The sequence below is a fragment of the Aulonocara sp. 'chitande type north' Nkhata Bay genome, linkage group LG12, assembly GCF_057382095.1.
Source record: "Aulonocara sp. 'chitande type north' Nkhata Bay isolate Kocher_YH1m ecotype deep benthic linkage group LG12, A_spYH_male_GT1.1, whole genome shotgun sequence".
Taxonomy (NCBI): domain Eukaryota; kingdom Metazoa; phylum Chordata; class Actinopteri; order Cichliformes; family Cichlidae; genus Aulonocara; species Aulonocara sp. 'chitande type north' Nkhata Bay.
The window spans coordinates 15944415-15966536 of NC_141355.1; the positions used below are offsets into that span (position 1 = coordinate 15944415).

General features: G+C 42.1%; 1 protein-coding gene across 3 annotated transcripts in view; it reads left to right on the top strand.

Annotated features, from left to right (window-relative positions):
* Window positions 1–22122, top strand: part of LOC147317141 (tetratricopeptide repeat protein 28-like) — a 197895-nt gene that overhangs the window by 107371 nt on the left and 68402 nt on the right. For all 3 annotated transcript variants that reach the window (XM_086313820.1, XM_086313821.1, XM_086313822.1), the window contains one exon: window positions 15162–15309. In XM_086313820.1, the coding sequence (XP_086169946.1) occupies window positions 15162–15309 (148 nt within the window). The remainder of the gene's footprint in view (window positions 1–15161; window positions 15310–22122) is intronic.

Sequence of the window (22122 nt, forward strand, 5' to 3'; positions counted from 1 at the left end):
GTTTATAAACGAGGTAAGTAATATGATATAAATCATTATATCATTTTGTGTATGTGTGCAAGGGGCTACTATTGTCGCCTTACACATAAAATAATGACTTTCAGTCCGCACAGTACTCGCTATCGGCTGTTACCCAAAGCCAAATTATCTGTAACAATACTGGGACTGAAAAATTCACATTGGTGCATCTCTTGTAATTACCTCAGTAAGCATGATATAATAGGCTCCAATGTTAGTATTGTCATTAAGTAATAGAGCACTACTCTCACATTGTGCCATCTAATAATAAGTTATGAGAGTAGAGGTCCATTTAAGGAGGAGGTCCAGAGGGTGTGTGGGTGTTTGTGTGTGCGTGTGTGTGTGTGAGTTATAGCAAGGTCTCGAGCAGGGACTAGTGGCTTAGTAATTTATGGTGGCAGGGTTGGCTACGTCCACTGGGGTCATCGCTCCCTGGCCAGCCTGATAGGTAATTCATACACCCCTACTATATGGGAGGGGATTCGGCTTCTTTTTGCCATTTATCACGCTGCATCTATTTCTTAAGACCCCCAACCCGACCCCATGGGCTGCTGATGAGGCAAACTGTTGCATTAATACAGTGAGGCTAGAAGTGCAATGTGGGGAAACCACAAAACCAGAGGATGATTGCCCTTGTTGGTCAAACTGTGTCCTCTAGGTGTTACACAACAGAGCTGCTGGTACAGACCATTTGCTAATTTGAATTTACAGGTTTCCTGATGTTCATTTGCAAACGGCTGCTTCAGACCTGCTTCTTGCTTGGGGTGATCATTACCACAAGAGGAGGATTTAGTATTCAGCTCAGCCGAGGCGCTGACATGGAAGGGTCTCTGGCTTCTGTTTCTATTAGAGTCCAGGCCCGCGGCTGCACAGCCAACACTTCGGTGAGCCCTTTCTTAACACATGGCCATTTCCCTGCTGCTGCTGCAGCTGCTGCTCCTTCTAACTCTCTAGCTTTTGGATAGAAATATGACACTGGAGAGCACCCATGGCATTCTTGTGCCCTACCCATCTGTCTTTTTTCTTCCCAGCTCCACTCACGATTTCACATCCAATTTTCCCATTGCCCAGTGACGCCCATTCCCCTAAGACCCCCAGCTACTATGAGATCACTGGACTCCTCTGTGAGTGTGTGTATGTGCTCTGTTATTGATCAGGGTTGTGTCTTTGTGGCTCTGGGCTCCTGCTGCTGTTATCACTGCAGAGTGGAGGGTGGGCAGGAGTGAGTGTGGTTCACAGCACTGAGAGCTTGAGGGCAGCGTGTGTTATCTAATGGGATTTACAGTATGCCCGGCATGTGTTCAGTTTTAGCTTTTTTCCCCCTCTCTCTCTCTTTGCTTTTGTGTTTGCGACGAGCTCAAAAATGCGCGCAATTGAACTAATTATAATTATGGTGTATTTGGACTGACAGTAGTCCAGCAGGAGAAAGGTAACAGGAAATTACAAGAGGCAATAAGAGCATCTGCAGTGATTCATCTCTAGGATCACTGTAATCACAAAGTAGGAGGAGGGTGTCTAATGCGATAAAAACAAGACCGCTGCTGGATTTGTCTTTCAATTAAAAACTGTGAGCATAAGCAATAAAAAACAAAATTACGGATGCTAAAGTGGTTCTAAAGACGTGGATCAAATGTTGTTTTCTTTTCGAGGGAGAAACCGAGCAAATGATGTTTATTTCATGTCAACTTACCTGCGGCAGAAGATGAGCATTCATTTCACTTACAGTGAATTGAAGGTGAAAGGATTATCTGTATTTTTCCAGATATAACCTGCTTATCCCGCAGCTCCCTGTTACTGTAGGTTTTTGGGGGGTTTTCTCAGTGGGTGTGGATAAGACTTTTATGATGGATTGCACTATAGGTCCCCTCGAGTGCATGCATGTGAATAAATGGGTGCAGCGTGCGCATGTTTCTTCTTTCCCAGCCTCGTTCCTCCATCGGTCTGTTTTTTTCCCTTCTTTCTCTTGAAAGTTCTCCTTAAAACCCTTCCCTGTCCTTTTTCACTCACTTTCGGACATGTGTGCAGAATGTGTAGTTAAATTCACATATGGCTGCGCAGTCAGACACGCTGAGCAGAACTGTGCAGCACTCAAGGCACCTAACCCTCCTCTGTGGCCGCAGTGATTAATTACTTTTAACAAAGCAAACTAAGTCTTGCTTGTCTGGATCAATTTTTTTCCCCATCTTGGTGCGAACTGCTGTCACCAGTAATTGCCAAACTCCGTGTAGTATGAAAAGAGGTCCACTTTTCAACTCTCGCTGGTCCTAAGCTAACCATAGCCTCAATTTTCCACACTCGTGGGCCTACTCTCCTAGCTCCCATGGTGCTAACGATCCTCTCCCCCCCCGTGTTTCTTTTCCTTCTTTTAAATTTTCCTTTGTTTCTGAACTGTTTTCCCTTGTAACACCTTCTTGGGAGCTATAATGCTTTTGTATAAAGCTGTGACATTTGTTTAAGTCATATTTTTAGTAGCTACCCTGCTTTTAGGTCAGCACTTATAATAATAATGATAAAGTAATAATAAAGCACAGTGCTTCTTTCCATCTATGCATGCTAATTGGCATTGCTCCGCCAAGCTGATCAAACACCATTAATCTATTTGTAGTATATATTTGTTTCTAAATGAGAAAATTAATACATTCCCTTGCTGCAGCCAGCTGTGTGCGGTGAGCCATGTTGATTGTTGGCACCCACAGTATGACTCAGAGTTCTGAGCAAGTGTTTTTATTTGGCCTTCTTTGCAGGGGTGTGTTTGCGTGAGCATGCATGTGTGTTTTCTTGTTTCTGGAAGCGGATTAATTTGATGTTCAGAGGAGCTGCCAAAGGACTTCCAGTGAACATATACACTGTCTGTTTTTTTTAGCATATACACAGTCAACAGGTTGTAATGCAACCTGTTCACTTCATCTTTGTTTTGCCGGACAGGCCGCAGAGTGTCACAGCACGCATAGCGAAAGCTATCAAAGTGAGGGAAACGCAGCAAACGTTATTAGCAGGCGGGCACAATTAATGATGCATGGTGATGGCCAAAGAACGCTGAGGGAACCTGTTTAATGAGCTAACACAAAGATTGCGCAGATGTGCTACAGGACTACTCAGCGTTATCAGATACCTCCTTTCAGTAGGAGTCTGCCAATTAGCCCTCTATTGGGAGTCGACTGTCAGGATTTCAGAGTAAAATTGGAAGCACTTGCTGCTATAATCTGCATTAGCTGCGATGTGCGGCTCTCTGCATCTTTTGGACTTTTTTGCTTCTCTTAGTGTGACAAATATCCTGTGAAAATTATGCTACTGTGGAGCTCAGCTACATTTAGGAGTGACAAATATCTCGTCACAAAAAAGCCGCCCTGAAACCTACTTCATTGTCTCCTCATTAATAATGAAAAAGTCCACACTGGTCCACTCATAATCCTGATTTTTTTTCTCTCTCCAGCTTTTCATATTTTCTCTGGCCCAGCAATGTGCCGGAGCATGTCATATATATGATAAGTAGAGGACCTTGTCCGCGTGGGACTCATCACACACTTAAATTGGCGCTCCGTGGAGTTCATATTGCAGTGTGGCCGAGGGGGAATTAGCCCGTCTATATATAAACCTCTGCATGTGTTGTGAATTAAAGTGCATTTATCTGATAATCGCTGGGGACTTCCCTTTGTGCATGGGTATGGTGAAGCAGTGGCGCTGTATCCACAATACCCCAATATAGTGATGCTGCTGCTGCACTGGGAGATGGGAAGGAGAAATAGGTCATTCACAATAAACAGCTCTGATAGCCTGGATGGCAGCAGTCATGTACAGTAGACGAGGGAAGAATAACAAGGGGGCATCAGTGTGTCTCCTTGATGTGCAGACCTTTACCTCCTTTTCGAGCCCTCGTCCACTGTCGTGTATATAAAACTGTTTTGTGCTCCATTCTCATTGTCTTTTCAAACGCTTCCCTCTTCTTTGTCCAGTCTTATCAACCCCTCAGTGATTTATCTGTGATTCAGCTTGCCTTTACTCAATCATGTATGACTTCTCACTAGCAGAATCAAAAGCAGTGGGGCTCATGCCATGCTTTTCATTAGAGCTCTCCATAAAGGCTGACTGTGAGTCTTTTGAAGTATTGTAGGGCAGCTCTGGAGAAGCACACTGTCAGATGGCAGCCTGGGCTGCTGACTCTTGTTTGATGAAGCAACTTCCCACTAAGGCCAGAGCAACTTAATGAACCCAACCCAAGTGCCGACACTGGCAAGGAGCTGTGCCTAGTGTGTGACAGTGTAAGAGGGTAATGACTTGGTGGACTCTTCCTCTCTCTGGGATCTTCAGCGATAACCAAGAAAAAAAAGCACCTCGGGCTCCAAAAAACTATTTTGACTTGGCAGCTTATTTTTCGCACTCTGCAAATGCCACTTTCAAGTTTTCATTTCGCACAGACTAAATATTTTCCGAATAGTTTTTTTTCCCTTCATTTTTGCCACAGTACATCTCGAGTCCTGCTATAAATTCAATAAATCGGGGGAGATGGAAGCAACATGTGAGATATTAAAACAGCTTATACTGTCATGCTTTAGAGAGTTCTCGCAAGAGGCTCAGTTGGGCGCAGCTTCCAGCGAGTAATGAAGACGCTTGATTTCTCATGTTGGGAACACTTGTCCCTTCTTTTGTGTTTACTTAGAAGAGGGTATTTTTCAGCCATGCTTGAGGTTAGTGTCAGAGCCAATTAAAGGAGTACAAATTAGGAGGAGGACACGGTGCCTCAGGCCAGAAGAGCACAGAGCCGGGGCCAAGTAGCCTCTTCTATTATGACTGTGGGGTAAAGCACATCAGGGGCACAGGCGATTAGGACTCTTATTAAATTTGCATTGTAAAGAAATTATCAAACACACAAATTTGTATTGAATAATTGGGATGATCTGTTACACTTTAAAAAAAGACTGAAAAAGACTTAATAATGGCGGTAAACACTTAAAATGTCCAGTGGAGATTGCCGCTCGTTGCTCGATGGACTGTTTCACTTGAAAAATGTGAGGTCTATAAAAAGCAGGCCTTTCTAATATAGTCTTTTATGACCACCTTTAGCCTAGTCGGCACAGAGGGCACTTATGCAGCCTTGAGTTTGCTCTCTTTTTTTCAGGTTCACCATCTGGCCTTGATTGATTAAAGCTCCTTTAAGTAATTAATGCCCACTTTAATTGCTAGTCAGCCCCTGTGGCTGTTGGGATCGTGTGCAGTGCTCAGGCAGAGCCGAGCCAAGGATCTAGTTGAGAGGGGCACGGAAATCTGTTTAACACCCTGACCCTTGCAGCCTTACATCTAAACACTCTTAAGATGCTAATAGGAATGCAACTATGCTAGCTGCATCCATGTGACAAACCGGGCTATAAATCACGGCGGCAGAGTGTGACGTGGCTTTTCTAACATTGGAATTAACATGCTTGGAATGAGCTACGGGGAGAGAGTGATTTTTTATATTTTTATCTGATGTTTTAACACTTTCCATCGGTTTGTTTCCTCTGTGAGGCCGTCAGTTATGGTGGACGTGCACGTAGCAGAGAGAAAATTGAATTTCCTCTGCCAAACAGTGCATTGTGACAGCGTGTCACTGCCCGACCCCACAGCTTGCCACTATTGTGCTGTTTCATCTGTTTGTGATAAATGAGCAATATCAGTCTTTCCCTTCTGTTTCACTCCGACTGTCACAAAAGATGTACGCCATATGACACTCCACCGGTTACAAGGCCTGACCTTTTTTATTGAAGGTTCTCTTTGTCTTTTGATAATTGTTTTTAGAAAGCGTTAAACCATCCCCCTAACCAGATAATGCAAGACTCAGTGAATACAGAATACTCAGCATTGATTCCGCATACCTGACTATGACCTTTTCCAATCTGGAGTCCTACGCTGCCTGCCAGTTTGATGTGAGCCGGCTAATCGATTCCTTGCAGCCATGAGAGACTCCTACATTGTCTCTCACACTGAAATCCCTGCCAGGCAACCTGGAGTATACCTGAGTTTCATTGTCGCCACTCACTGAATAATGAAACATTTACCCTTTAATTGCCAGCTCTACATAGAATGATCTGTTTAATTTGCTCTCATTAAAGCCATCTAATCTAATGGGCTAATTAGGGGCTTTGGATAGTACAGCAATCACCAGAGTGTACAACGCCTTTAGGGAGGAATGCATCAATGGATCATAAATATTTTACTGTGTCTACCTACATGCAGATTGCGAGGTGTCTCAATTTGACTTGCATAGGTGCTTAACATGCACCTTTGATGTGGCTTAGCTTGTTAACAAAAATGTCACTGTACAGTTAACCGGGAGTATTCTACAAAAGCCCTCAAAGTCAGCACGTAAGGCAAAACAAAATCCTGTAAAAGCAACATTTTTTCATTGATTGGCTGGATTATTGAAGACATCTTTCATCCAGTGTGAGGGGAAAAATGAGTCTGTCACTGCTTTTTTTTCTCCTCGCAAACAGAACGCAAACGGACAGATAAACACAGATCGATCGATGCAGGTCAGGGATGTTTTGCCGTTTTAGGGTTTGGCTTTATTAGATTGGGGAGACAGTAATAGACAGGCAGCTGCGTCATGATTCCATCCCTGTGACCCCGGGGCCAAAGGTTTATGTTTGACCCAGGGCAATGGGTGTAACGCCCCCACTGGTCCTCCTGGGGATCATCGGACCTCTTCAACCATGGGGGACTGGGGGTGTCTACCTGCGAGGAGTCACGGCAGATGGATAGAAGCTCGCAGTTTTGGCTTCAGAAATAGATTTAATTAAGCAGAGGCTCCATTGTGCTTCTTCTGTGGCTTTCAGCTTGTCAGCTTGAAGGGCAGTGGGCCCAAAGCTGCAATCATTCCATTTCACTTTTTCAACTGTTCTCCCAGCTAATTTGTCATAGCCGACAGTTATCCCTGGATATTAAATTAAGCAGCTGACATTTTGTGTACCCGCCGAGTCGACTGTGTCACCTTGAAAGTGTAGTGGCGGAGATGTGCAAGGGATGGCGCAGGCACATGTCTTAAACCCTGGTCGACACATGACATTTCTGGGCCACACTGGCAACCAGGCAACAACACCTATAGTTAAAGAGCAAAGACAGAGAGGAAAGAAAAGCAGCAATGCCTTTGTTCCTGTCACGCTATTAGTGTTAATCTAATCCCAGCGTCCTGGCCGGTGTGGAAAGCTGATTTCAAGTAATACACGTTTATTGGAGACAGATGGGCGATTTTCTTCTCGAGATATTGATGTATTTTTTCTCAGTTTGTGTTTGTGTATATGCGTGTGTGCCTGCAGTGTGTTTGCAGCCTGCTGTCCCTGTTTGATGGACTGATTTGGGTTCCATTATGTCACCAGCGGGGGTTCAGTTCAGAGTCGTAGCTTTGGCACCACTCGCCCTGTGGGTGATCAGAATCCATCTGCAGCAGGCGTATCCCAAACACAGTACAGCACTGAAGGGTGTGGCACGATCTAAACGGAGCTTATGCGGCTTCTATTGATTTCCACATTTGAGTGCATCTCTATTATTGCTGATCACCGATCAGGACAGCAAGCTACACAAGGCCTTGGGCTACCGGAGCACAGCTGTAGCCATCTGTTCGGTGACAGGCCGTCTGCATTGTGTGTGAGGAGCTAGGCTACTTGTTTAGAGAGACATCAGTGTGCGTGAGATTTTACGCCTCTGAATGTGAGGGAGAGAACTGCTTCAGCTGTTAGTTAAAAAAAACCTGAACACATGGGCGTGTTTCCAGCTCCAGTGCCCTTGGTGCAAATTACCTATGCTATTTGATTCCATTCTGAAAATGACAGATTTGGGATCAGGCCTGTTGTCTGGGTGCATTTTGTCTTAGAACTACTACATGCATCTCACACTGCAATTTGAGAAAAGAAACTGTACGTGGACACACGTGCAGATACACAAATACTGCAAAATGGTTACAGCTTTATATTTAATGAAATTATAAGACAAAAACAGAGTTTGTGCAATTCTAATTAGCTTGGAAGTCAGCATTTCTTGTGGCCACCTTTATTCTTCAACACAGATTTCTTGTCATTTCTTGAAGTAGTCTTCAGGAATAGTTCTCCGGGCTTCTTGAAGGACATTCACAAGCACTTTGATGTTTGCTGCCTTTTGTTCTGTTCTCTGTCAGGATGATCCCACACTGCTTTAATAATGTTGAGGTCCGAGTGCTACAGACTGGTTTTCTATCCAGGTATGCTTTTACAACATCATCAGTGTGTTTGGGATCGCTGTCATGCTGAAAAATGAAACGGTTGCCAGTCACACACTTTGCTTAAGTGCCAAATGCATCTCTCAGGTCCTTTGTGAGGTTTTTGCTGAATTTTTCCCCCTATTTCTTAAGGACACGACTTTCAGATGCTATTCATCTGCTGTGGATTGTTTTTTGGACTACCACTTTCTCTTTTGTCCTTCACTTCACGTCCAGTTTTCTCAATTTTTTAAGGACATACAGCACAGCATCCAAAGATGTGCAAGGTTTTCAGCCAATAACTCTTTGGGAATCACCTTGTTGGTGCAAAAACACTATTTTATGCCTGCCAAATTGTATTATCTTTGTCATTTTTCATAGATTCGACTAAAAAAATGGGAATAAATTGTGTCTTTTGACTAGCTGCTAGTAAAAAATGTCTGTTGGTGTGCACACAACAGTGGTTCCTCCTTTGAGTTAGGTGCTTTTTTTTAAACTTGAATGATTCATAGGTCAGTGTTGAGTGGCTTAAGAAACAAACAAAACAAAAAAAACATTCCTCCAAAAATGGTCAGATACAAAGTCTGGACTGAAAATAAGCGAAAAAGCAGCCAAATGTCCAAAACTTTGAAAGACCTTCAAAAATCTTGGAGAACTATTACTCAAGAGCTCTTCAGAAAATTATACAAAGTCTGGTTATTTGGTTTTCAAACGGCGCTATAAGAAATTCTGTACAAGTGCTTATATCAGGAACAGCGCTGACTGCATACACACAGAGTGAAACTTCGTTTACCAAATCATATTACTGTTGTAACTGTAGGTTACAAATGATCTTCTTATGGCTTCTTATGGCCTCTGACAGTGGACTCATCTCTGTGCTTGTCCTGCTAGACCTCAGTGCAGCATTCGATACTGTTGACCATAATATCCTATTAGAGCGATTAGAACATGCTGTAGGTATTACAGGTACTGTGCTGCAGTGGTTTGAATCATATCTATCTAATAGACTCCAATTTGTACATGTAAATGGAGAGTCCTCTTCACACACTGAGGTTAATTATGGAGTTCCACAGGGTTCAGTGCTAGGACCAATTCTGTTTACATTATACATGCTTCCCCTCGGCAGCATCATTAAAAGACATAGCATAAATTTTCACTGCTATGCAGATGACACGCAGCTCTATCTATCCATGAAGCCAGGTAACACACACCAAGTTGTTAAACTGCAGGAATGTCTTGAAGACATAAAAACCTGGATGGCTGCTAACTTTCTGCTTCTTAATTCAGATAAAACTGAGGTTATTGTACTCGGCCCTGAAAATCTTAGAAATATGGTATCTAACCAGATTCTTACTCTGGATGGCATTACCTTGGCCTCCAGTAACGCTGTGAGGAACCTTGGAGTCATTTTTGACCAGGATATGTCCTTCAACGCACATATTAGACAATTATGTAAGAATGCTTTCTTCCATTTGTGCAACATCTCTAAAATTAGAAATATCCTGTCTCAGAGTGACGCTGAAAAACTAGTTCATGCATTTATTACTTCCAGGCTGGACTACTGTAATTCATTATTATCAGGATGTCCAAAAAACTCACTGAAAAGCCTTCAGCTAATCCAAAATGCTGCAGCAAGAGTCCTGACAGGGACTAGAAAGAGAGAGCATATTTCTCCTGTTTTGGCTTCCCTTCATTGGCTTCCTGTTAAATCCAGAATTGAATTCAAAATCCTGCTCCTCACATACAAGGTCTTAAATAATCAGGCCCCATCTTATCTTAATGACCTTGTAGTACCATATCACCCTATTAGAGCACTTCGCTCTCGCTCTGCAGGCCTACTTCATTGGCAGTGAGGCGGTGGAGAGGGTGAGCAGTTTTAAATTCTTGGGGGTAACTGTGACCGAGGACCTGTCCTGGGGCAACCATATCACCTTAGTTGTACGGAAGGCCCAACAGCGCCTCTACTACCTGAGGAGACTGCGGAGCGCACACATTCCCAGATCTCTGATGTTGAACTTCTACAACTGTGCCATCAGCAGCGTTCTGACGTATGGATTTCTAGTGTGGTTCCCCAGCTGCACCAAGGCCGATCAGCAAGCACTCCAGCGGGTGGTGAAAGAAGCTGGCAGAATTATTGGAACAAGTCTGCCAGAGATCAGTAATATCTTCCCCACTCGCTGTCTGAGGAGGGTGCACAGTATCCTGCGGGACCAACATCACCCTGCGTGCCACCTTTTCCATCTGCTGCCCTCAGGGAGAAGGTACAGGTCTATACAGGCCAGAACATCCAGACTGGCCAACAGCCTGTATCCACAGGCTGTGAGGCTCCTGAACTCTCTGCCCCCCTCTCACGGACAATAACCATATCCAACTTCTTAATAGCAATGAACTGGTCTGCATTGGTGCATCATATCTTTATTCTCTTCCCCCTCCTGCCCCCCCCCCCCCCCCCCCTTTCTTAAATAGATAACTATCATATCTGATATCATATCTCACAGTACGATAATATTGAATGGGTTGCATTGTTGTATTTTGTCATGTTTCTCAGGTCTTTGTCTGAATTTCTACGAACATTATTGCTAAGGATTGTCTTATTGCATTGGAGTCACACTGGGTTAAATATGTACACTTGGGTTTTAAGGGGTATTTATTATTTTCTTCTTTTTTTTTTGGGTTGTATGGAAGCCCCAAACGCAATTTCATTGTTCTTGACAATGACAATAAATAAATAAATAAATAAAATAAATAAATAAATAAATAAATACTTGTTGTTCCTAGAGTATTTAAAAGTAGAATGGGAGGCAGAGCCTTCAGTTTTCAGGCCCCTCTTCTGTGGGACCAGCTTCCAGTTTGGATTCGGGAGACAGACACTATCTCTACTTTTAAGATTAGGCTTAAAACTTTCCTTTTTGCTAAAGCATATAGTTAGGGCTGGACCAGGTGACCCTGAATCCTCCCTTAGTTATGCTGCAATAGACGTAGGCTGCCCTACGTCTAGCCTACGTCTCCCATGATGCATTGAGTTTTTCCTTTCCAGTCACCTATGTGTTAATAGACCTCTCTGCATTGAATCATATCTGTTATTAACCTCTGTCTCTCTTCCACAACATGTCTTTTATCTTGTCTTCCTTCTCTCACCCCAACCGGTCGCAGCAGATGGCCGCCCCTCCCTGAGCCTGGTTCTGCTGGAGGTTTCTTCCTGTTAAAAGGGAGTTTTTCCTTCCCACTGTCGCCAAAGTGCTTGCTCATAGGGGGTCATATGATTGTTGTTGTTTTTTTCTCTGTATCCATGAAGCGCCTTGAGGCAACTTTTGTTGTGATTTGGCGCTATATAAATATAATTGAATTGAATTGAATTGAATTGTTGCTCGGTGTTCTGATCCATTTGGTAGTCGTATATATGTTTTCACTAGATTTTTTTCTTTAACCCCGAGATCTTGAGGAAAGCTCGACAAGTGGAAACACAGACATGTTCCCAGGGACTGAGGACACCTCTGGGGTTAGAGTGTACAGCCTAAGAAGGGGGCAAGGACATATGCTGAGACATTAATCTCCTAATAGAAAAAGAGCCTCCAACAGCTGGTGTTGCGCCGAATTCACAGTCTTAATCTTGTCAACTTTCTGTTCACTTGCTCTGACTGTGAGCCTTATTGTGAACAACAGAGCTGTCACTTGAAGAATATTGTCCATGTTTCATTGTAAGTGGCTTGTTAGAGCGAAAGAGCGTATTCAGCGGTGTGCGTGAGCTTATTTGTGTATATGCACAGGGAATGTTGGTTCCCCACAGTGTCTAGCACAGTGTATTGCGGTGATTTTTTGCATCATTTCCCTCTTCCTCCTAAGCATAAAAGCATGAATATTTAAAACTACATCAAACAAGGATTCATGAAATATTAAAATATTCGAGAAAGAAGAAAATCTTTTACCCTGTCTCTTATTCATATGTGTTTTGTAGGCTCTCTCTTTTGCTCTCACACACACACTCACACGTAATCACGCATTTGCACACATGCACATAAGCCCTCTCAGAATTCACCCACGGGTACGAACGACAAACCTTCCCCTCTCTATCCACTCTTCTGTGGTATCAGCACATTGCTGCATTAAGTACAAGACCCGAACATGCAAGAAGGTTCAATAATTCACCCCGGATTGAATTTCTGGCAAAACACATTATTCGAAGTCTTGGTTTGTCGATGTCATGTTGTAAAAAGATGCCAAACAGATGTGTCACGTTTCAGGAGGGCATGTGCTGCATGGGAACTTGGCAGGAGTGACTCTCTTTCTTTCCTGTTTAGGGAGCTGTTTGTTGGCTGAAAGATGAGACGCTGACACTCAGTTGTGCATACAATGTTGTACATTGACAGGTCACAGCAAATCTGCGATGCTGCCTCCTTCTTTGTAATGCTCCCTGTACCGTACCTCTGTTTATTTCTCTTGTCTGGCTAAGAGCTACAGAGGCTGTGCTAATCACTGTAGCAACAGCTCTGAGCAGATGCTGCTGTGTTTTTAGAAAAGATCCTTTTAAGCGTGGATTCAAATAAAAATGTGTAGGGGTAAACATCTTGTTTTTACTTCACCCAAAATGCTTCAATCCGTGCTAACAGCATCGCTAACCTGACGACATTATCTCTGCAGCACTATTTGATTTTGCTGCGTGCTATTCAGTCTTTTACTTGTACGTCAGTTTCGGTTTATCTTGAGCTCTCATCAGTATCACGATCACCATTGTCCCTAATTAGTATTCAGCCACTGCAATGTAAATTCAGTGGAGCCCTCTGTTTTAACAGCGGTACTTGGTTGAATTGACTTGTTGGATTATGCCGAGGCTGAGGTTATGTGACATTTATGTCTTTGTGCAGCCATATGGTGTATTTTGAAGCCCATGGGAGACTAATGGAAGAAGAAATCTTATAAGGCTGTATGGCACATCGATTCTGTCACTTTTGCAGTGATGCATTCAGTGTTGTGCTTCTGTTTTCCAGTATTTCAATGTATTTTCTAGCCGGTCTAGTCTTTCAACCTTATGTAGGACGAGAGAAGCTACAATGAAGTGATTAAAGAAGAGGACGTTTTTTTTTTTGGTTTGACTCAAACCTTCCTTTTAAATACATCTTTTTCCCTTCATCTTCTTTCCCCGGTCGTCTCGGTCAGGGTACGGCGCTTAAGAGAATGAAAGGGAGAGCAGTCATATTGTAGGCTAAATCTAATCAAAGGGAGAAGTGCTTTTAAATGTCTTTTGTTCCCTTGGGCAAAACGTTTGTGGGGTCTCTCAATTCTAGCCAGTGCATCCTGCCCAAACTCCACTGCTGCTAGATGCAATTAATATTGAGCGGATTCCCTGAACCGTGCTCCACTCATATAATAACAGTGTTAGAACAAAGGTTAATGCTTTGAATTTAATCTCTGTCGTCGTCATTTTCATTGGAGATGTGATGCAAGTGAGGGGCGGCGGAAATGTTGAAGTGGGGGGCAGCAGGTCTGGAGAGAGATTGGTAGTCAGTGGGGGGTCTCGGACGGAAGCGAAATTAATTACTGGTCTCTGTAAATTCGATGTCATGTCTCATTTTCCCTAATCCTCTCTGCTTTTCTCACTTCCTAGTCGTGCTAACAGAGAAGCTTGGGAAGGCTAATGAAAAGGCCTCTTAGATGCTAATGGCAAATTAGCCCTTGTGTCACTTTTGGAAGCTATGAGTGGAGTTGCTGCCTACCGCGCGAGAAGTTAGCCAGATGGTAGCCTGGACCGCTGCTGCTACCCCTCACACACGAGCCAGCGCACAAAAAACACACCAGCGTAAGGGAGACTTTGGGACTCTTATCTCTTATTGCTTTGTAGCTGTAAATGTGCGACACGAGCCCATATATGACTATTCTGGGAGACACTTTGCTTTCTCCTGAAGGGGATTTATCGGTTTGGATTGTGAATAATGAGCGCAACGTAGTTTCATCTCTCTTTGCTGGTGTTGTAAGACTGGACCAGAGTCAGGTTTAACAACTCAGTAGGATTTCTGTCTGATCGGGCCTTAGACACAAACATACTGAGTTACTTGCCTGGATGAAAGATCTCTCTGCAGCTAGTGATTCCAAACAGACATGCGGGGGGGGGGGGGAAAGCACACTTATTGTTGGGGCTTTGGATCGCAGAGACAGCGTCTGTTTTAGGTTTCAGTGTGCACAATGTTCCAAAAAAAAAAAAAAGAATTAGTCTCTAACAGAAAGATACAATATGTTACAAGTTGCATGCAGTATCTGCCTCATGGTACTGATTTATTATGCTTCCAACAATGTGACTTTCCCAGCTCTGTGAATAAATGACTGGATGACAAATCTGTTTGAGTTCTGTCTCTTTGAAGGCTCTTCCATGTGTCCAAAACATTACGCAAATACATATCTGAAGTTTAAAAAAAAAAAAAGTATAGCAAAAACAGACTGGGCAGTTGGGTTACTCTTTTACAAGTGTGTACTGTCAAAGAGAATAAGTAATCTGAAGTATTTATGGGTGTTATTTTCTAAACTACAGGCAGACTTGAGTAAGTAGTTCTGTCTCATTCCCCTCTCTCTTTCCCATCACTTTTTTTTTCTAACAGCCAGAGAAATCCCAGCGCTCGACTTGTGCAGTTTACTCCCACAGCAAGGAGACAGAGAGCAAAAAAAAAAATTGAATAGAAAAACAATCGTTGCTCCTGAGAAGGCAGCCAGCCAGAGTGTAACATGTGCATTTATGTAAAACTTATAATCCAATTAACAAGTACAAAAAAAGCCAGTGATCACTCTATTATGGGAATACAAAGGAGAGAGGTGCCATGTTCAGAAAACTGCTCATGTGGAAAAAATGCTAATGGCGTGAAATGAGTGTGTCTGGTAATGTGTTTGAATAAAGCCCCATGCTGTGGCAGAAGACTTGAGCACTGATAGCTCTTTTACCTCCTTCTCTCTGCAGGCATACTTCCGACAGGGTGTTGCCCTTCAGTACCTTGGACGCCATGCCGACGCGCTGGCCGCCTTCGCCTCAGGGCTGGCCCAAGACCCCAAGAGCCTACAGCTACTGGTGGGCATGGTAGAAGCCGCCATGAAGTCGCCCTTACGAGGTGAGAAATGTGGCAGGTGAACACGTGCACTCTGTGCGCGCGTGTCAGCAGGTCTTCGTGTGTGTGTGTCACTCTTTTTCTGCTTCACCTTATTCACGTTTCTGTCCTACAGCAGCCTAAAAGCCTGTCTCGGAGATAATCCTCGCTCAGTCAATAAATGCGTTGAGGTGACTTTACCTGTCAGTTTTGTACCTGTTTTGTGGGCAGGCCATCTCTCTATCTGCCCATCTTCCTGTCTTTGTGAGCGACTGGTGGTGTCAAGCACTTACCTTCGGATTCTAAGGAATGACGCCTGCAGCTTCAGCATATCTTACTGTCAGTCAGGCTGACACACATTGATAGCCTGTTATCTTAATGAGCATCCAGCACTAATGCCATTGTCTGTGTCTGCCCCTGTGTAAGCCTTTTTCTTCTTAAAGCTGAGTGGATTTATAAGTAGCGTATTCAGGCCAAGATTGTCACTAAAATGTGGTCTTTTTTTGTTGCGCACTGTTATCTGTTGTATCAAACAACTGCAGCGACCTGATTGTCCATGAGTAATCCGTATGGGCCAGCCTAATGAGCCTCAAACAAACCTGGCACCAGTTTTACTTTAGATGACCACTGCGGAGAATTTAATATGCTTCAGATCTAGATGGCACAGATTGCCAGCGTAGACTGTGAGTCATCCTGCAGTCTCGCTTTGTCATCACCTCCTTGCCAAACTCCTCTGATGCCGTGCCTCTGAATAAATGTGGCCTTGTTTTTATAATCCAAAAATTACTGCACTGTGCAGTGGATCAGTAGCTCAGAAGGCCTTTGTTCAGTGAGGAATCAGCATTTCCGTGATTGAATACCGTGCTCCTCTGAATATTCTTGTGCAAATGCGACAAAAAATATTGCAAAGAGAGAAAAGAATGGAAAGCCCATCTTAACGACAGTGAGCATATAAGCCTGCCATTGGAACCAAAACAAAAAAAGGCTTTGGGTGTGAGCCCAGACCTCAGCATTATGGACCAGAATGGGTCCTCTTAGTAGGGGTAGACCAACATTTAGCCCAAGCCACTTAATCTCTTAATTGTTTACCCTATTTCCCAGAGTGCCAGGCAACCACCAGAGGACCTAATCCAAGGTGTGTTGAGGAGAGGTAGTTAGGTCAAAGGATTAAGAGCAATGATCCTCTCAGAGGGACTCCTGGCACAAGGGGACGATAATCAATGTTACGCCAGCAAACAGGGAGGATAATCAGTGTTACTCAGCCAAAGTCCCCTGATAAGTGAAAGAAAGGTAGGCGAGCATTGCTTTCTCTCCTTCAAGCAGAAAGTGCCATGTTTCTGTCTGCCACGTTTAATAGCCGTGCAGTAATTCAGGATCCAGAGTTCGTTACCTCTGCTGCCATTTTAATTGGAACTAATTAACGCCAAATTATATTTATCAAAACCACTTTAAACACTTTAAAGAAGCATTTATCAAAGTACTTATCAAAATATTGCTTGTTAGTTGTGTAAAAGCCTAATTATATAATCATTGTAATAGGTTTCTTGCTGGCTTGCCTTTGGTGGTAACAACGTTGTTATAACTATGAAAAGTCTTTAGGTTGGCTCAAATTTATCGTATCAAAATTTCAAAATCCCTGGTAGCCCTTCGGGCAGGCACTCTTCAGTTTTTGGTAGCCCAAAATAAATTTAAGTAGCCCGAATAAAAAAAGAGGACAATTTTATACATTTAAGTATAATATTGTAAAGGAAACAAAACATCAATCTAAAAATATTTAAAACACAAATTACAACAACAAATTACAATCATCAACTCAAATATTTGGTTCTAATTGAACAGAAATTTCTATGAACTTGCAAGAACTGTGTAGAACATGAATCAGTGTTCAGTAAGAAGCAAGTGGAACCAAGATCTAGTACATTTGCTTTTTGAAGTTTGCAAAGACTGCTAAATCTTGCCAATGGTAGTTCACTCTTTGCAACATAGTACGCTGTTCTAAACAGCTTTTTCAGGACTTCTTGTTATGCTTGGTCTGTTTTTAGTATGTTTTTTGCAATTGGTGTTTGTTCTGGGAAAGATACTGCAGACTGAGCAATGATGCATTTCTTACATTTCTCATGGGTTCTGATGGGGTCTTTCTTAAAATGACTGGTCCCAGTAACAAAGGCGCTTGTCGACTCAGAAATCAAGGGAAACTCACAACACACCCGGCAGAACATTATGTTATTTAGCTCATCATATTCCAGCCACATAAATTCTTTTGTCCATGAAACCAAAAAAGCTGCGCTTTCCTTTTGCCTCATAGTCTGATTTGTCATAACTTCTCCGATTTGTGGTAGGCTTTTCTTTGGCTGCCCCTTCTTCACCCTGACCTGTCTTGTTTGGCTCTGCAGAACTAAAATACCTGCGTAACTCCATCTGCTTTTACACATACTTACATAACGATCAGCAATTCTCTGCGCAATCAACATCTATCACATGTTTAAGCTTGCTGCAGGAGATTTCACTTGTCATGTTTGATAGTAAGCTAACGATTGATAAGACGATGCCAGAGGAATTGGTGCGCAATTAATCTGTGACTCACCAATCAGTGCTGCCGCTCTCTACACACAGTTCGCGCGATCGCAAAGTGAAAGTGAAAGCAAAAAACAAGCGCAAACTCAAACGCGATTTCAATGTGTCACATATTGACAGTGGCTCATCGATGACATAATTACTCAGCTACATTTGCGAAAGAATGCAAAAGCATTGACATATCTTTCCTTCCTATGATAGCCCGACGGGCAGAGCTGAGATGGATTTTGGTAGCCCGACTGGAAAAATCGCTAGCCCCGGGACGTCAGGCTAGCAATTTTGCGAGCCCTGCACTGAGTGGCATGAGCAGTGACAACGCAGCCTCTTATGTTTTCGCTAATGTCATCAGAATCAGAATACTTTATTAAACTGAGGGGAAATAGTGTGTTATTATTGTGTTTCGGTCCCGTGGAGAATATTCCTGCTGTTCTTCCTGTTCTCATTCTGTGTCTTGTTTGTTTTCTTCGAGGGCCAGAGAGAATCTTAAGGATCCATTAGTTCTTAATTGTTAATCATTGGGTTATTTTACACACATGCTAACTAAAAAAGGTTTTTCACTTGAAGCTCAGTCCAGTTGAACCATGAAGGACATGGTGTGGCAGCTATTGACCCAGGCTGCTATTAAAAGATTTTCATTTAACTAGAGTTTCTGGGCACTGTGTGTCTTAAGGCAACTAAGCAGAATACCTGCTAATGCAAAGTACACTTGATTTTATACCATGGGCATCATCTTAAAAATAATAATAGATAGAAAAAGTTGTAAATATTTTTGGTTCAAGTACAGCTAGCAGTTTAAGTATTAGTTAAATGAATGACCTAACCATTGAATGAGGAAGATAAAAGCATGTTAAGACAGCTGTCGTTTGACTGAGGTGTCAGACAGTAATGCTATCTTTTTCTCATGAAAGTTTCCAAAACAACTTTTTAAAAATTCATTTAAACCAAAAAATCGCTCAGAGCCACATTTAATTATGAAGCAGTCCCAAAGAGCCAGCAGCAAAATAAAAGGGACTGATTGGAGTGAAATCTCCACAGATGAAGACACAGATAGTGGATGTGATATATGAACGCTTAAAAAAATAATGTGATTGCATCGTTCAGTAGTGCGAGGACTCAAAAGGAAAGTGAATACCCTGCTCTGGCTGCATAGTTAATATGGGAAACTAATGAAAAATACGGACAGGCTGCTTAGAAAATCACTGAAATTTGGTCTTACAGAGTGACCAAAAATAGTCTTTATAATGAACAAAGTAATACGGACCATACAAAAGGCTAGAGCAAATTTGCTTAGATAACTTAAGGTTGTTTGAGAAATGGAAGTTAAAAGAAATCTGACAAAATGAACAGAATAAATTGCAAATTTGTACCTAAAAACTAATATTTTTTAATATTTTCTGGAAAAAAACAACCTTCATAAGTACAAAAATCACATTGTTTGACACGACTAACATTACTAAAGTATTAACAGAAGAAGACCACAACATGAAGTGGGCAGTATGATTAATTCAGTATCATTAATTCCAAGAAGCATCTTTAATTCTTATATAGGCACTGACGCGTGGTCATGTGGTGCATTTTAACGTCTTCCTACAAGGGGAGGAGCTTAACATTATAAAGTAGTTTGAATATCTTGGTCTTACTTTGGTCTCTAATCTTTAAAAGTCGCCCTTTTTTATGTATACATTTCTTATATTTTTTTATAATGACATTCCTCTTAAAGAAACAGGAAATAAGTGAAAGGTATGTGGGTGAAATTGATCTCGGAGCATAAAGAAATGAAGAGATGTTAAACAAAATAGTATCCAAAAGTAGTGACTTATGGGTAAAGTAGTGTGCCAGTAGTGATGGTCTGTTGAAAAAAAACTATGAAGCAATAAATTAGAAATGGTAAGCTGAAAGCTGTCCAAATACAGTTTTGAAATTACTCTTCTGAACATGAAAGGTATTAAAAGGGAATGCTATTCTTTCAGTTTATCTGACAAGGCTGTGTGGGTACTAAGAGGGAAAAGGTTGGAAACCACTGCAGCCTAGCAAGCTGACCTCCCTGGAGAGAGCAAGGAAGGAGGATTTTTATGTATTTATAATAATTTTTTTTGTTGCTGAGAGGATTAGTTAGTTTTATTCTGCATTTTTCTTTTTCTCAACAGATTCAGTGAATGATCAAGTCAGACAATGAACTGTTCCTACCAGAAGTTGTTAATATAGTTTATTTTTTAGGGGTAAAAACTGCATTGTTGACCGATAAACCACAGCGAGTTAACACATTGCTGTGTTAATTTCAAAGAAAGTAAAGCAGCCAAAATATTTGATTCCAAACCGAATACACTGCTGGAAAAAAAGAAACACAACTCTTCACAGGGGGCGTTTTTGCCTAACGAACAAAGCGCTGGGTGGCATTGACAGTGCAGGTAAAATATTTTACTTTTAGTCTTTTAATGAGATTTCTTCCACGACTTGTATTTAACTCGTCATAATCACAAATGAAATCCAGCTGGCAGCAAACATTTACATTAATTTCAAAGGGAGAGGATGGTAAAGATAATCTTATCGAGTGATATTGTATCGCAGAGGCAATTTCCATGAAATCGAGGGATTAAAAATTAAAAAGAGTATTTTATAGCTTCACCAGTCCCGCTGATGACACGTGTGCCTAATGCAGGAGGGAGAGTGCATGCCTTATATCTTTATTCACATGAAATGGAAGGCAGACTATGGTGCATTAGTGATACTGTATGCAGTCATGCTCTGCACATATCCAGTCACTAAAGGAACGTATGGCTCTGGCTGCAAAAGCAATATTAAAAGGCAAAAGGCGAGAAAGAGGTACAACGTTATGATGTTCTGTTAGATGTTTTCTGCGACACGAGGGCTGTTATTCTTGCTTCATATACAGTATTGTGGAAAAAATATTCACCCTCTTCCTGACTTCTTATTTTATTCCATATGCATATGTCACATGTACATGTTTCAGATCATCAAACAAATTTTAATATCGGGTAAAGATCACCTGGGTAAATAAAAAATACAGTTCTTAAATTATGGTTTCATTCTTTTCATTTTTTGGAAAGCTGAGTTTAATTCGACTTGTCACACCAGACCTGCCAGACCTGTTCGATTAAGAAATCTGTTTAATAGAATCTGTCTGACAAAGTGAAGTAGACTAAATGATCTCAAAATGACACACATCATGCCCAGATCTAAAGAAACAGTCTGGATAAGGTTACACAAGCTATTTCTAAGGCTTTGAGACAGTGAGACGAGGAGCAGCGGTGAACCTTCTCGTGAGTGGCGAGCCCACTAAAATAGCATTTCATAAAAAGAGCATCACACCAACAAACATGGTGGTGGTAGTGTGATGGTCTGGGGCTGCTTTGCTGCTTCAGGACCTGGACGACTTGCTCTAACAGTGAATTCTGCTCTCTCCCAGAAAATCCTGAAGGAAAATGTCATCGATTTGTGCCCTGAAACTCCAGCAGACCTTGGTTCTGTGACAGGACAATGATCCAAAACACACCAGCAAGTCCACCTCTGAATGGCTCAAAATGAACAAAATGCAGGTTTTGGAGTGGTCTATTCAAAATCCACACTTAAAGAATCACCAGTTATTGCAAACACTTGACCTCCGTTCTTGCTGCCAGGGGTGGCACAACCCGTTATTAGATAGGCGTTTTACCTAACCAATGAAATAATCATCTAAAAACTGCATTTTTAAAAAAAAATTACAATTGTTATCTGTACAATAATAAAACTAATATCATCATCTGAAACAATTACTTGTGACAAATATGCAAAAAAATCAGAAATCAGAACGGGGTCTTTCTCAGCCCTTTTTTCACAGCACTCTATTGGCCCACGACTCTATTCTCTTAAGTGTTTGTTTGTAAGCCCGTGTATGTGTGTGAAACAATCCAGTCAGATGTTGTCATAACTACCTGTTTAACGAATGAATGCAGCAACCATGACACCTTTTTAAAAAAGCATTCTCTCAGTGTTTGATTTATGAGTCAGCTCTTGATGTCACTCCGACAGCAATTACAAGCTATGAATGGATATTATATGCACGCACTGTCTCCATAAGCACGACACTCTGCCAAGTCCTGGAACAGAAGCGACGCTCTTGAAAGAGCATCATCAGTTATGCTTTTGAGTGCTTGTGTGAGGATGCATCTCATATTGTGCGTGTGTGTGTGTCTAGGTGAATTAGCATCTGTGGATGTTTCTCAGACTGAGTTACGACGAATTGTAGACTACACATCTGGTCAC